This window comes from Danio rerio, chromosome 10, assembly GCF_049306965.1.
Source record: "Danio rerio strain Tuebingen ecotype United States chromosome 10, GRCz12tu, whole genome shotgun sequence".
Classification (NCBI taxonomy): domain Eukaryota; kingdom Metazoa; phylum Chordata; class Actinopteri; order Cypriniformes; family Danionidae; genus Danio; species Danio rerio.
Window position 1 is genome coordinate 38,340,913 of NC_133185.1, and position 15,510 is coordinate 38,356,422.

The following is a 15,510-nucleotide window of genomic DNA, read 5'->3' on the forward strand; positions in this document are numbered from 1 at the left end:
ATCCCTCCGCCGATTTCCACACGCATCCATCAGAATGAAGAAATCGTAAGAGCGAGTAAAAACGTCTTAAAAAGTCGTAAAAAGTTTATTTTCGGAACTGATTTCCATTGTGTAGTTGCTATTTTAATTGACGAAAGACAACACAACTGTACTTATACGGGTAAATCGTTGTCTAGAACATTATTTACATAAGCTTCGGCTAATTGTATCCGCGTCCTAGCATAATAAACGTTTGCTGTTTGCATTTAAACATGTTTGAGCACAATATGAGTCAGTAAGCATTTTTTTTTGCGTGTTAGTTTTCTTGTTAAACATTTTGTCTTCCTGACTAACGTTATAGCTAACTGCAATTAGTCAGTAAACGTCTCGCTGTACCGGTTAATATGTTAATATGATTCAACCATATGGATTGTGTGTTTCAGGTGAACAAGAAATCTTTGGTTACATCAGCATCATGACAGGGGTTCAGCCAATACCCTGTCATGTACTTCTGGGCATTGTGACAGGTGGAGGTTTACCAGCCCTCCTGCACAGATACACACTTGAGAAAAAAGTATCAAAAGTGGAGAAAGTCCTCAAAAAAGGTCTACATCAATTTCAGTTTTTTTTTTTCTCGAAAAGTATTAAATGACTGGATGTTTTCATTGATGTTTTTTGAAAAATTAATTTCTACAGGTGTAAAAGTTGATAGCGTGAACAATCTTGGACAGACAGCACTCTTTTGCGCATCTCTTCTTGGGTTTACCAGTGTAGCAGAGAAACTCCTGCAGTTTGGAGCGAATCCAAATCAGTAAGACCAAACATTCACTTCATCAACCATGAAGACTGTTTGAAAATGACAGATGCATGTACAGTATTTCAAATAGTCTCATGAGGATATAAATATTTATTGTTGCGATAAGATTTACACTATTATCACATTGTTGACCTTAATAAGGTCTCATTAGTAAACATTAGTTAATGCATAAAAATCAACAGTGAGAAATAATGTTGTTATTACAGTTACTATGTTCGTATTAACAAGAAAAATAATACAACTGAATTAGTTATTAGTTAATAACTCCTTTTTATAAAACAATCGCAACTTTTAATTTTAACGAGTTATTAAGCATTAACTAAGATATTAACTTCACATAAGATTAATGGTGGCGCAGTGGGTAGCATTGTTGCCTCACAGCAAGAAGGTCGCTGGTTCGAGCTCCGAGTTCGAGTCAGTTGGCATTTCTGTGTGGAGCTTGCATGCTCTTCCCTGTGTTCACTTGGGTTTCCTACGCCTGCTCCAGTTTCCCCCATAAGTCCAAAGACATGCGCTAGGTGAATTGGGAAAGCTAGATTGTCCGTGATGTATGTGAGTATGTCCTGGTCCTCTAGGTTGGGGTTTGGGCATTGGGCTAACGACCCACCTTTTAAAAATTGCTATGTAACACCAACATGGTACAGCTAAACATCAACTTCGATATAAACGGCCCTGGTGGTAAGAAGTAAGTAAGATTAATAAATGCTTTTGTAGCTTTCACCATCACATTAGGTTAATTAACTATAAACTAATGTTAACAAATGGAGCCTTATTGTACTGTTAACAAAAAATAGGCCTATAAATAGTGTATTTTAATTAATATTTTGTGCATGCCTCAGGCCAGATTAACATGTTTGTTTAAAAAATAATATCATATTAAGCTTTCAAGCATTTAGTGTTGTGATGAACAACACTCTAAATACAACAAGCTGAATATTCTGAACAAGCTCTCTACAAATGTATATAATGAATAATTAATCAAAGTACTTTAAAGTGCCTATAATAACACTGTAATTTATGTTCATTATTATGATATATTATTGAACATTGTCACATATCTAATTTCAAGTGTGGTATTTATGTCCATCAGTCGCAGTAAAGATGGAAGCACCCCCGTCCATGCTGCTGTTTTCTCCTGTAATCCCTGGTTGCTGAGTTCGCTGCTGGATGCTGGCGGGGACTTGCGCCTTCATGATGATAAGGGCCGGGTGCCAAAGAACTGGGCAACGGAAGGTGCTCAGGAGAACAGTCCAAAGGTCTGGTGCTGTATAGATAAAACTTTTAATGACAGAGTATTTCATTAAATAATTAGTATTTTTATAAACAATTTTCTACATGGATCCATCTTTCTATCTGCTTGTTAAGTGGTGACGTGTTTGTGACGCATGTAATACTGTTTCCGGGTCCAAGCCGCCATTCATTTGAGTGGAGAAATCATTCGTTTATGATCCAATTTTATTCTTATCACACATCAAAGTAAATTTTATATAAAATTGTAGTGTACACAACAATCTCTGGGCTTGCTGCATAACAAATACCAAAAATTTATAAAATTTATAAAAAACATTATCACTTTCTGGCCATCTGATATTAGGCAAGGACATATATACTGCGATCGGGATTTTTGAAAGCATTAAATCGCTTTGTAAACGCTTATTAGTACCATTTCATGAGTCTCCCCATTCAGTTGAATAGAGCGCTTGGACCCGGAAGACGCTTCGTGTGACGTCACACTTAACAAGCGGATATAGACAGTTTAGTGTTTAAAGTCCATGTGAAATCAAAAGCGAACATTGTTATTCTTGAGTTAGGCTTAGTTGAATTAATATCCAAGTTAATTAAAATTAAAATCCAAGTTAAGAATTAAAATCCTTTTAGAATTAATTAGAAGAATTAGAAATGAGAAAAGTTTAGAATTAGAAATTAGAATTAGAAAGTTTAGAATTAGAAAGTTTAGAATTTGAAAAGTTTAGAATTACAATCCAAGTTAATCTGCTAAAAAAAAATCTTCTGTCAAAGTCTGACCCTTTGCTATGGAGTGATGGTCCTTTTCTGTTGATGTCAGTCTGACGGCTTCAGCCACAATATTCTTAATCACGCCCCTTTTTTGCCATTAGTTTGTTTTGAGGGATTGATGCGCAAAAAAAAAGCACCGCCCCCTACTAAATATTCCATTTCAGCACATCAACTGAAATAAATGTCTCAGCAACTTCTGGTTCATGCTGACAAAAACAAAAGTAGTATATTCTCTTGTGTGTAGATGTAAAGTGTGTATGCACACATCATTGTGGTGCTTTGGATGCAACTTGTTTACTCTTCTTTTTTCAGATGCTTGCTTTTCTGAAGAGATGTGAGTCTCAAATGCAGAGTTTATTGCAGACGCATCTTTCCAGAGATACACATGTCAGTCCATCCTCCTCAAAGACTCTGCTGAGCTCACCCTCTATGCTCAAACTCTTGCGACCTTGGTAAAACGCTCAGTACTTCTATGGCCCTGTATTATTATTTTTAACATAAGTGGGACAATGTTATCATTTTTATTTAGTGTTTTATCAATTGTGTTGAGTGCCATTTTTAGTAAGTGTGGGTCAAAGATGATCCATTTTAGTGTCTGCATCAAATACAAATTTTAAAGTTAGTATTTGGGGGGCTGCATCATGATCCTTAAAATTAGTCTTTTAATATATCTTTAAAAAATATTGTTCATAATATACCTGACAAGATTAATTGTTATTCCGAATGACATTTAATGGATGTCAAAGAAGAGTCTAAAAATGAATCAGTGCATATTCTAATGAGAAAAGTCCCTTTATTTAACTCCAGCGTTTAGTTATATTTTCATTTACAGAATGAGAAAGAAACAACACCTAAAAGTGATTCAAGATTCAATTTGCACATTAATTGGTGACCCAATACAGTACAGTTAATTTAGTATTTGCATTTATTTATTTATTTGTTTTTTGTTTGTTTATTTATATATTTTTGTCCTTTTTAGGGGATCTGGGCTCATTCATGAAAATAAAGGTTATAAGGTGTCTTCGTCTGATATGATGAAGCAGTGTTTTGGCCATGGAAAGGTTTGTGTAAACATTAAGACACCAATAAAACACTCTAATAATTTGATCATAATTAAAATAATAGTTAGTAACATATTACTATTAGAAGGATCTATAGAATTAAAGAAATTGTTCAACCAAAAATTGAAAAATGTCATGATTTACTTACCTTAATGTTATTCTAAACCTTTATGGCTTTCTTTCTTTTGTGATGACCAAAATAAGATATTTTGAAGAATGTAGGTCAATGAAAAGTTTTTTTTCCTCATTGGCCTCCAATGTAAGGACAAAATAGACAATGTAAATCATTGAGTTATCAACATTCTTCAAAATATCTTCTTTTGTGGCATTCTTTGTATACAGAAGAAAGAAAGTCAGACATTTGTAATGACATAACTGCATAAATAAGAATCAAATACATGTTTTCCTTTCCTAACTATAAGCATTGTAGAGCTACTAACCAGTGTTTGTACACTTCACAAGCTAATAATCCTACAGATCATTTGTTAATCTGTTGTTTTTTTATGATGTTTTCTCAAATGATTGCAGTTATGCTTTGAGAAGCCAGTGATGAGTCTGGGATTGTCTGCATCTGTGCCCCTGATATGTCACAGTGACTTGGGTCAGTCGAATGACGAGCCCCTTAATTCATTCATGTGTGGATCTTTCATACGTATGACTAAGTAAGACGCTGAAATTAAGGTATAACCTATTAACTATGCTGTTGAAGTCATACTACAGAAAGGATCTTATTAACTGTTTTATTAATCCTGCCACAGTTACAGCTGGAAAGGAAGTCGTGTCACTGTTAAGGAGCTACATGGTCCTGCTTTTCAACAACGCGAAGGACATGATGGTCTCCTGGATCTACTCATTTATGAGCAGGAGTATTGCTGGTAGAATAATGCAAGCATAAGTGCTTGTCCTGTAGATAAAAAGACTATAAAACTATAGATGGTTTTGATAATAAACAGATGTAATCACAAATTACATTTATTAATCTTAGGCGGTAGTAGGACTGTTTCTTTACTAAATGTATGGTTTTTAACAGATTTTTTTTAAAGGTTTAATATTTTTTTTAGAAAACTAAATGCCAAATAATTTGATCTAAACTGATTTAAAGATGAAATGTTTGCTTTATGTTATTGTTAATATTAAATAGTTTACTTTTAGATGATTAATTTATTATTTTGATGGAATATCATTACAACAAATTAATATTTTTTGAATAAACCCAAAATCAAACAGAAAGTGCTTTAGGGGTAGTTATTGTGTCGGTGCTCTTTGGATAAGGTCAAGTCCAATGCACTCGAAAAGTAAGTGAAAAAAAACAAAAAAAAAACATTTCACTTACTTTTCTACTTTTAAATGCCTTAGACTTATAATTTCGTCAATGTTATTTCATTCATTCATTTTCCCTCTGCTTAGCCGATTTATTCATCAGGGGTTGCCACAGCGGAATGAACTGCCAACTTATTCAGCATATATTTTACACAGCGGATGCCCTTCTAGCTGCCACCCAGTACTGGGAAACAATGTTAATTTGTATTTATTTATTAATTTAGTTTTAGATTTGTAGAATATCAAATTTTACTAAATAATGAGAAATGTTGCCCTGCAGCTAATTAAAATAAAATAAGTTTATATTTATTTTGTTACTTAATTTGTTGATTGGTTTTGTTAAACACTTATTTAAGCGACAAAATATTTTTTTGTTATAGTTAATTGTAATAACCCTCATTAGCATCATGCACAAATAAACAAGCAACAATAATACAAATACATTTAAAGTTCTTATGAAATTTCAAGTTTTTTAGATGGTAGTTTCAGTCTGTTAGTTTTAACGATATTTATAAGCTAGTTTGCTTCAAACAGTAACAAAAGTCGCGTTTATACAATATATAAATGGAAAAAACATCTAAATTAATCTTGCAGTTTGTCACTTCCACCTAAAAGGATCAATAATTTGTGTTAACGTCACCTCATACTTCAGTTTCTCATCAAGTCTTGACCAATCAAGTGCTCTCTAGTATCTGACATGCCCCGCCCCCTTAAAGATGCTTCACATTTGCTTTTCATTTTATGCTTGTGAGCTCAACCACTCTCACTGGCAGAGGTGTAATGAAAACGAAAGATATTGACTGTTTTTTTAAAGGGGAGGAGCTACACTATGTCCCACCCTCTGTTTATTTTTCAGTTAAGATTATGTCATACATTGAATAATAAATGAACATATTAAACCACTTCACGTGACCTTTAATATGGTCCAGTTTGATTTAATGTTGACTGTATCTTCACAAAAAAAATTAACTGGAAATACTTTACTCAAAAACTTTAACTTGATTATGTCTTCTGCAGTCAGATGTCTCACCCGCACCTGCTGCTCCTAATGGCTGTGAGTATGACTCCTGACCTGAACAGCACAAAACTGGTCTATGAGAGAGTGAATGTGGGGTCTCTGTACAGTCTGCTTCACCAAAGGGTAATATTTAAACATTCCAGAAAGCACACTTTATAAATGGAGAAAGAAGTGATTTTCTTTTATACGGTCTTGGTTTATTTTCTCCCTCTGTAGCGTGATGAGTTTCCACTCCTTGAGCTGGTTGACCTGTTATCAGTGGTACTGCAGGTGTGTGAGGTGTTAATGTACCTGCATGGACGCTCTCTGGTTCTCAGAGCCCTTTCCTCACACACTGTGCTCATAGTACACCCTGGAGTTGCCAAAGTTACAGGCCTCGGGTTTACAGTGCCCAGGTAAGCGATCCCCACAAAATAAAACATATGAAGTAAATAAATAAATACAGTGCTCAGCATATATGAGTACACCCCTTACAAATCTCTCATTTAAATTAGTACTATTTTAAATAGGATGCTTTACAATATTATATCTGTGCATATACATTAAATTAATCAGATTTATCAGCCAAATCTGGAGCTAATCTAACAAAATAATTTACGGTAATGGTCTAAAGATTAGTAGCCAAAATTTATATGTTAGGATAAAATATTAAACGAAAATTTAAAAATTAGCAAATATTAAAAGAAACAAAAAATATATCAAATTTTGTTGAAACTTTGTAGTTTTATTTTTTATTTTTTTGCAATATTTTGCACGAATTTAAATGTATTATCTTTCAATTTCTGAAGATGTTCGGTTACTAAAGTTGTATTTCTTATTAAAATATCTGTTTAATAAATCTGCTTTGTTCAAATGCACCCAAATATATTACCTGTATTCACAGGTAATGCACAAAAACATTATTTTTCAAAATGGGGTGTACTCATTTATGCACTGTATGTTATATATAACTCAAAGATCATTATACTGTATATAGCAACATTATAAAGAGTGACAACCACCTTTTAATACAGCAGTGAATCTCCTAAATTATTAGTGTGAGTGTGTTTGTGTGTGGGAAATTGACTCAAAAATTGTGGATTAATGTGGTTTTCAACTATGGTCTCTGAACTACGTGTGTATACAGAACAGCTCTAAAAACGGAATCGTTTACACTCCTTTTCACATTTTATAAGCACTTCATAAGTTATCCCATAATAAAAAATTTAACATTTATGCACAAGTATGTATAATGAATGTGTTTAGCCCAGCACACAGCATATGTTCATGTTCAGATGTTCGACGTTTCATCAAATTCCAGAGAAAAGAATATTTTTCAGTCTCAAGGAGTACTGATATTTTTAGAATGCCAGCAGTGGGAAGATGCGCTGACTGTCTGTTTCACAGAGTGATTACTAATTTTTTTAACAGTTAGAGAAAAAGGTAAACACAGTTCTGCAGAACTCTCAGGCACTCACAGTTGAGTGTTTTTGTATGAGCTCTGGCATTTTCAACTGCACAAAAATGCTTTGGTGGACACTCGTCGTAACAGACCCAGGATTAAATGTGTTTGTTTCCTTTCTTTCTCAGACCAACAAAACCAAATCAAATAAGTCTGAACACACCATTAGAATCAATTTGTAATACAGATAAAGTGTAAATTAAATGGTTTCTATTTGTAATGGAGAATATAGTTAATTGATATGCCCTCTCTTTTGCCAATCTACAGTTCAGGAACCTGCCCGTACACCCCACCTCCTGTTCCTGTGCCTCTCAGTGTCATCAACTGGGCAGCTCCAGAAGTGATTAGATGTATAGCATGTACTGAAAAAGCTGATCTCTATAGTATGTGTGCCCTTGTGCAGGAGATCTTTGCAGGTACTTGTGCTAACCGCTAGTTAAGTTTTATGTAACAGGTTTTTGTATTAGTAGTTTAGTACTAAATTTCCTATAAATTTGTATCAGTAGTTTGTAAAGCTGGTGCATTGCTTTGCACAGATGAAGTTCCATGGGGCTCCATTGAACCACGCTGGATAAAACGGTCAGTAGAGGCTGGTCAAGCTCTGAAAGCACATCCTGCAGTGCCTGAGCCATATTACCAGTTCCTGCAGACAGGCCTTCAGTACAGAGCCCAGGACCGGAGCAGCAACCTGCACGATCTGTGCTACCATTTACGCTGCCATATCAGAGTTTGTACACCAGTTTACTTCTGTTATTATATTTCACCAGTGTGTGTTAGAGCAAGCTCTATTTACTAGATGTACACTGCTGTTTAGGGTAGGGGTGTTAAACGAAGTTTCTGGAAAGCCACAGCACTGCAGAGTTTAGTTCCAACCCTGCTCAAACACGCTTACCTGTATGTTTAAACAAACCTGAAGGACTCAATCAGTTAGATTAGGTGCGTTTGATTAGGGTTAAAGCTAAACTGTGCAGAGCTGTGGCCATTTAGGAACTGTGTTTGACACATCTGGTTTAGAGTCATTAAGTTAATTTTTTTTTTAGCTCACCAAGGTCAAAAATAAAGTAAACACAGTTATATTGTTATTGCAAAATTCTTACTATTTAAGATAAATGTTTTTATTTCAACATATTTTAAAATATATAATAAAATGATGTAATGGCAAAGCTGAATTTTCAGCATTATTATATCCGTCTTCAGGGTCATATAATTCTTATATAATTCTTACTTTTATTTCAGTTTACATTTTTTATAATTAAAAATGCTAAAATCTTGATTTTAAGAATAATTTTTTGGTAAAAGAAAGTTTAAAAGAAAGGCATTTATTTAAAAATCAAAATATTTCTAATATTCTTAATATATACTTTTGAACAGTTGTGCATGTTTTTTGGCCTTAATTGTTCATTTAGCATTATATAAATATATATATATATATATATATATATATATATATATATATATATATATATATATAGAGAGAGAGAGAGAGAGAGAGAGAGAGATACACACACATATTTTAAAAAATTAATTGTCATTGTTAAATGGAGGGAAACATCAACATTCCTTTGAAATGTTAAAATGTGTATTAAAAACGTTCAATTGATTAGGGTAATTTTTCCCTTCATATGGTAGAAAAGCATTAGCCTAAACAATGGCAGCTTGCCAATACCAAATATAGCAATTGCGGTTTTGCTTTTGCATGGTGCCTAAAAATGATTTATAATCAGTTACTTTGTGGGTGCTATGAAGGAAGAATGATTAAGGTTATTTTGTGCAAGTTTTTCCCAGATACACATAGAATAATACATTATTGAGTGAATTTTCCAATTGAATTTGCTGCAGGAGATAAAAAGCGAGAACAAGAGAAGTAGATGCCACTCATGTTCGACTCTTCAGAGCGTCATTGACATCAATCAGGCTAGGGAGCAAGACAAATTGGGTGAGATTTTTATAAAGCCATGATTAAAGGTCCTATGAAGTTAAAATAAAGTTTTTTTTTAGATATTTTAAGGTATTTTAAGGTTATTTGCTATTGTGCTCCAAATCAGTGACAAAAATTACATTTAGAGAATATAAAACCTATATAAACATCCAAAGCTCGTAGTTTGCCACTTTCGTATAAATAGATCAACGAACGTTTTTCACGTCACTTCATACTTCAGTTTCACATAAGATCTTGACCAATCAAATGCTTTCTAGTATTTTACATGCCCCGTCCCCTTAAAAACATTTCTTATTTGCTATTCATGTAATGCACTTGATAACAACCACTCCCACGGGCAGAACTGTGATAAAAACACAATGCTATTGGTTGTTTTTAACAGGGGAGGAGCCGTCCCAGATAGCATATGAATGTGGGCCACTTTAGGCAGTTATGCGGCACTGGTGGTATTCCTTTGGCCCAGACAAAATGAATTTAAGCCTAAAGTGGCCCATCTGTACAATGGCAAAGGGGGGCCAAAGATTCAAATTCATATATGGGCCATTTAAGGCAAAGATTTGGCACTTATGACAAAACGTAATCTGAAATATTTGGCACAGTTAGCTCTGGCTAATATGGCTGTGAGCCTAAAGCGGCCCAGAGGAGATATAGCAAATGTGGCCCAGTTATCTTAAAACATATGTGGAATACATAGACTAAAGTCACCATCATGGAGAAAAGTGTTTGCTTTAGTTGGGCTCATAGCCCTGAAACTCTTAATATAAATTTTCTTTTGGGCTGCTGTAAGTTTTAAGAACTTTGCTTGAAAAGTTTGTTCATTACAGCAAACAAAATGAAGTGAGGCACAACCTGTGATGAAATAATATAATTCACTGATGTTAGCCAATGTTTAATCCATTATTAGAAGTAATAGGCCAGATCTGAGCCAGAATAAAAGCAAATTGTGGCCCAGAATAGGATCAGTTCTGGTTCATTTGGTTAAATTATAGTGTTTGAACTCTTAGCAATGATTTTAAAACACACTGAACTGAGCTAAACTGAACTGAACTGAACTTAACCACTAAAAACTGAACTACACTGTTGCAGTTACTATAACCATTTATGTGAAGCTGCTTTGACACAATCTACATTGTAAAAGCGCTATACAAATAAAGCTGAATTGAATTGAATTAAATTGAATTGAATTCTGGCTGATATGTATTATTGCTTTGGCTTATTTGTGGCCCAGATCTGGCAAACAGGAGCGGACCGCCCAAGTGCCATCATTCCATGCGGTATGTGGGCCGGATGTAAGTGTCTGGTGTGGGCCAGATTTGAGCCACATAAATTTTGCTATCTGGGATGTCCCACCTTCTCTTCATGTTTAAGTTGAGATTACGTCAAACATCGAATAACAAAATGCACATTTCAGAGCTCTTCAAGGGACCTTTAAGTAAAATTTTAGAGCCTAAAAAAGTCAAAGAACATTTATAAATTAATATAGTTTGTTCTGTTCTTTCCTTAGTATATAAGCAGTGCAGGACTGCAAGACATGAGAGCCAGAAATATCATCAGGAGAGAATCTACAAAGAGGAAGAAGAGTCCACTGCAGACACTGATGACCTCCATAGGGATTCCTCACATAATGATATCACTGCTTCACATGAATGGCCTATTACCCATCATGCTCCACTCCCAGAGGATCCTCGTTGTAGTGATACAGACAATGATCTGGCTATCAGTCGCTCCATCTCAAAGCACACCGGCTCCATTGTTCTCAATCTTAAAGTGTCTCAGGTTCTTCTACAGCAAGCTGAGGAGAGTCTGGATAATGTGGAGGGGGCTCGAGTGGGTGCACCATGTTTTGATGAGGTGGATGCAGTGGTGAAGAGTGTGAATGTGGAAGAAGAATGCAGTGATGGTGTTGGAAAAGCATTTGGGCCACCGTCTAATAATTATTTACCAAAGGGGTGCATTCATGCAGATGAGGAGGTCAGTCAGTACAGCTCAGCTCAAGATGAGAGCTTCGGGAGCACAACCTATTCTAGTAGTGTACAGGTATTTTACAGAATTTAAGATAATTTATTTAGTGTAATAACAGTTTAAATCATAGTTGGTACACACTTTAAAGTCAGTATGATGATATTTTAAATGAATTATTATTTAAAATTGTCACAACAAAGCTGAAATTGCTGCACTGATATTTCTTAGAAATCATTGAATTTTGATCTGATCATTACACTGTAAAAATATAATCACAAAAAGTCAAGACAACAAATGTTTATTGTTGCTTTAACATATTTTAATAAGTTAATCAGCTTTCAACAATTTTTAACTTAGTGATTACAGTTGTATTGATTCTTAAACAAAATACAAAATAGAATCTGTCTCTGTACAGAATTAAACTTAGCCTGTTAACAAACCCAAACAAACTAGTGCCCAACTAAAGCATTGCCCTCACAATTAGGTTATAATTCAATTACAATACAATTAAAACCTTTGATATACAAACAAACTAAGAGGAAAAAATTAATAAATGAAAATAAATGAGGTTATTAAATAAAATCAGTGCTAACACCTTTCATTTTGATGATTCATTTGAGTATTAGTATAATGTCTGCTTAATTTCTATTGATACTGCTCTTTCAACAGACATTTAACTGACTATAAGAAACTTTGCAAGTACATGTAAAAACTTACAAACCCAACCGTAACCTAACAGTGTACTTATAATCTAATGAGATTTAGGTGGCATGTAGATGCAATGTAACTTAAATTCAACAAACGGACCATTAAAATAAAGTGTGACCAAATCAGTTCTTATAAACCCATCAGATTTACACATCCATAATTACTTGGACTATTTTTATAGTATAAGTATAGTTTGTCTATCTGCTATGCAAAGTTTAGCTTAATATTTTTGTCAGTTTGATTGATGCAAGTTTAGATGACTAGAAAAGTTGATTTGATTCAACAAATACATTTAAGGCAGCAAACACTTTTACAGTATACCAAACAGTTGTTCTGTTTAATATTTTTGTGGATACAATTTGCTCAGGATATTTCGATAAAAAAGAAAGTAAAAAAGGCAGGATTTGTACAAAATTATTGCTGAATAAAAGCATAAATTCAAATATATCTTACTGACCTCAAACTTTTGAATGGAAGTTCAGAGATTCCGAATATAAACTACCGTTCAAAATGTAATTTCAGCTCCAATGGACTACCTGTGGATTACTTGCTAACCTAAATTGGTAACACTTTAAAATAAGGATGTATTAGTTCATATTAGATATTGCATTTACTAACATGAACAAACAATGAGCAGTACATTTATTAAAGCATTTGTTCATGTTAGTTAACATTAGTTAATGAAAATACAGTAATGAAAATACAGTTGTTCGTTGTTAGTTCATGTTCTGATTCACAGTGGGTTATCTAATGTTAGCAGGCATGAATTTGCATTTTAATAAGGCATTAGACTATGGTTAATAAATTCTCTTCAAGTTTCGTTTATGTTAGTAAATACATTAACTAATGAAACCTTATTGTAAAGTTTGACCCTTAAATTTGTGAATAAATACTACCAAGAAAGATCAATGCAGAAAAAATGATATAAGAATAGCAATCAGTGCTCCTTAATTCTTTAAATTGTATGTTGATTAAATGATTGACAAAAAGGCATTTTTTAAAAGATACATTTAAAAATCGACAGGAGGAGGACACTGACTTTAAGAGATTTGAAGCAGCAAAGAGAAGACAGCCACTAAAAAGAGATCAGAAGTCAGACAGGTATGACAGATGAAGTATATGTCTAAAGCAGGGGTCACCAACATGGTGCCCGTGGGCACCAGGTAGCCCGCCAGGTTCACATGAGTTGCCCGCGGGCCTGTTCAAAAATAGCTTACCATAGCACCACATATGAGTAAGCTGCATCTAAAATTTTTATAGGTATTCTTTTTAAATCACACTTGCATTGGTGTAAATTTGAAAATTACTTTAAGTTATATATTAAAAAAAAACTTAAAAACAATTTCAGACAAATGAAGTGTTGCATATGGATATTTATCTAACTTGTTAAATCATTGTTGACAACTACTGTGAGAAATCATTAACATGAACAATGTCTTCACATAGATGAATATTATTAATTATAACATATAATTAAATGTAAATTAAGAAAAATGTGTTAGTTAATAACTGGTAGCCCTTCACACTAATCGGTACCCAAGAAGTAGCTCTCAGTTTCCAAAAGGTTGGTGACCCCTGGTCTAAAAGATTTATTAAAATCATCCGCTAAAAGAAAAGATAAATGGCAACAACAAGAATGATGTTCTGATGAAATAAAAATAAATAAAAACTCTTTCTTTCAGGATATATATGCAACTTGGGCTATCAGAGGGCCAGAAAGATGGCAATCACAAATCTCTTGAAGAACATTACCAGACAAAAGCCACATGGACCAGTGAGACATTCATTATCATTCATCTTCTCGTGCCGTTTATCCAATTTAAAGAAAAAATATGTGACAAATAAATTGTTTTATGCAGGTGAAGTTAGTGAAATGGTGGCCCTAATGGCTCGTGGACGATTGGGGAGACACTTGGGTGCAGTGGGCAGCAGTGACAGTGAGGATAGAGAAGAGCAACAGCACCACCTACTGGACTGGGAAGATCACAGCAGCAGACACAGCGTCAACAGCTACCAGGAGTCCGAGAGCCAGAAAAGCTCTAATCTGGAGCAACTGTTTAAGAGTTTTGCTGGTAAAAATAGAGTTGTCTGTTAAGATGTTTTATTCAGTATTTTATATAGTCATTTATGAATTCAGTGCTTTCATAAAATCCAATCATATGTTTTCTTATTGCTGTTTACTGTCAGGTATTCAGAGTGATAGTGAGGAGAGCACAAACTACCACACTATCAATCACACTTTTGATGTGAACGATGGAGCAGAGTTGTGTTCAGAGGATGAGGACAGTTCAGATTACTCTCAGACAAATTTGGAGGCTTCTAGCATGTTCTATACACCCAAACACCAGCTGTCCGACAGCGCATCAGCTGGTGAAGAGCATTCTCAGGTGAAACGGCACTAGGATTTGATCCTCTCCAAATAATACTGCAAAATTAAGACTTTAGACTTTTGCATTAAGGAGTTGTGGAAATGTAACTTCTACATCTCTTATTTCTCAGTCACTGAGCTCAGATGACGAGTTAGAAGTCACAGTGGAGGTGTGTCGACCCAGCACATCTCCAGCAGAGGAAAAGCAGGCTGTAGAAAACACTCTGAGTGGTATGTAGATGTAACACCATGCAGTTATTGTGTTTCCAGCTTTGTGGGTTAAGTTTGTAGGGCTTTTGTAACTTTATATCATCATTATACAGAAGACCAGCTTGCACAAGAGGACTCAAAGGAATCTGAATCCATCACCCCTGTGCACAGGTACATTTCTGTCCTTAGGTATAAATATTGTGATTGAAATAACCTAAATAATAATAATAGATTGAATAATAATACATCTTTTATAAAAGTCTTATCAGGAATTTAAACTGACATATTTTTTTATATCTGCAGCCTAAAATGACAAATTTTGTGATGGCTCAAAATTAATGGCATTATTTGCTTACATTTTTACTAACATGTTTTGCTGTGACAATACATTAAAACCTTGCAAAATATTTAAAGATATTTGAAGATATTTTTTTGTATCTCAAGAACCATTGGACAAGAGAAAGTCTTGGAGGGACTGATTATATGGACAGTAAGCTCAAAAATTAGGGCTAGTTTATTTTTAAATATAATTCTCTTTATTTGCCATTATATATTTTTTAGATTTAATTTTAATGCGGCATAACATTTGACAAAAAAAGGTCCCTTTTTAACAGGCTTCCATTTTGTTGGCCGAGTCTCTAATATTCATACATTGAACTAGAATATATTTT

General features: G+C 34.1%; 2 protein-coding genes across 7 annotated transcripts in view; both read left to right on the forward strand.

Annotated features, from left to right (window-relative positions):
- Positions 1-15,510, forward strand: part of mdh2 (malate dehydrogenase 2, NAD (mitochondrial)) — a 172,983-nt gene that overhangs the window by 124,487 nt on the left and 32,986 nt on the right. The gene's annotated exons all lie outside the window — the stretch shown is intronic.
- tex14 (testis expressed 14, intercellular bridge forming factor) overlaps positions 1-15,510 on the forward strand; it is a 25,636-nt gene continuing 10,126 nt past the window's right edge. Inside the window, exons 1-20 of one of the 6 annotated variants that reach the window (XM_073914995.1) lie at positions 1-274; positions 423-584; positions 676-790; positions 1,887-2,052; positions 3,125-3,264; positions 3,792-3,873; positions 4,402-4,535; positions 4,632-4,748; positions 6,211-6,334; positions 6,428-6,606; positions 7,920-8,068; positions 8,189-8,379; positions 9,492-9,588; positions 11,096-11,628; positions 13,286-13,362; positions 13,944-14,035; positions 14,121-14,333; positions 14,449-14,648; positions 14,761-14,860; positions 14,953-15,010. In XM_073914995.1, the coding sequence (XP_073771096.1) occupies positions 455-584; positions 676-790; positions 1,887-2,052; positions 3,125-3,264; positions 3,792-3,873; positions 4,402-4,535; positions 4,632-4,748; positions 6,211-6,334; positions 6,428-6,606; positions 7,920-8,068; positions 8,189-8,379; positions 9,492-9,588; positions 11,096-11,628; positions 13,286-13,362; positions 13,944-14,035; positions 14,121-14,333; positions 14,449-14,648; positions 14,761-14,860; positions 14,953-15,010 (2,897 nt within the window). In that variant the 5' untranslated portion in view covers positions 1-274; positions 423-454. The remainder of the gene's footprint in view (positions 275-422; positions 585-675; positions 791-1,886; positions 2,053-3,124; positions 3,265-3,791; positions 3,874-4,401; positions 4,536-4,631; positions 4,749-6,210; positions 6,335-6,427; positions 6,607-7,919; positions 8,069-8,188; positions 8,380-9,491; positions 9,589-11,095; positions 11,629-13,285; positions 13,363-13,943; positions 14,036-14,120; positions 14,334-14,448; positions 14,649-14,760; positions 14,861-14,952; positions 15,011-15,510) is intronic. The other 5 variants (XM_073914997.1, XM_073914993.1, XM_073914996.1 and 2 more) reach the window with 5 other exon arrangements.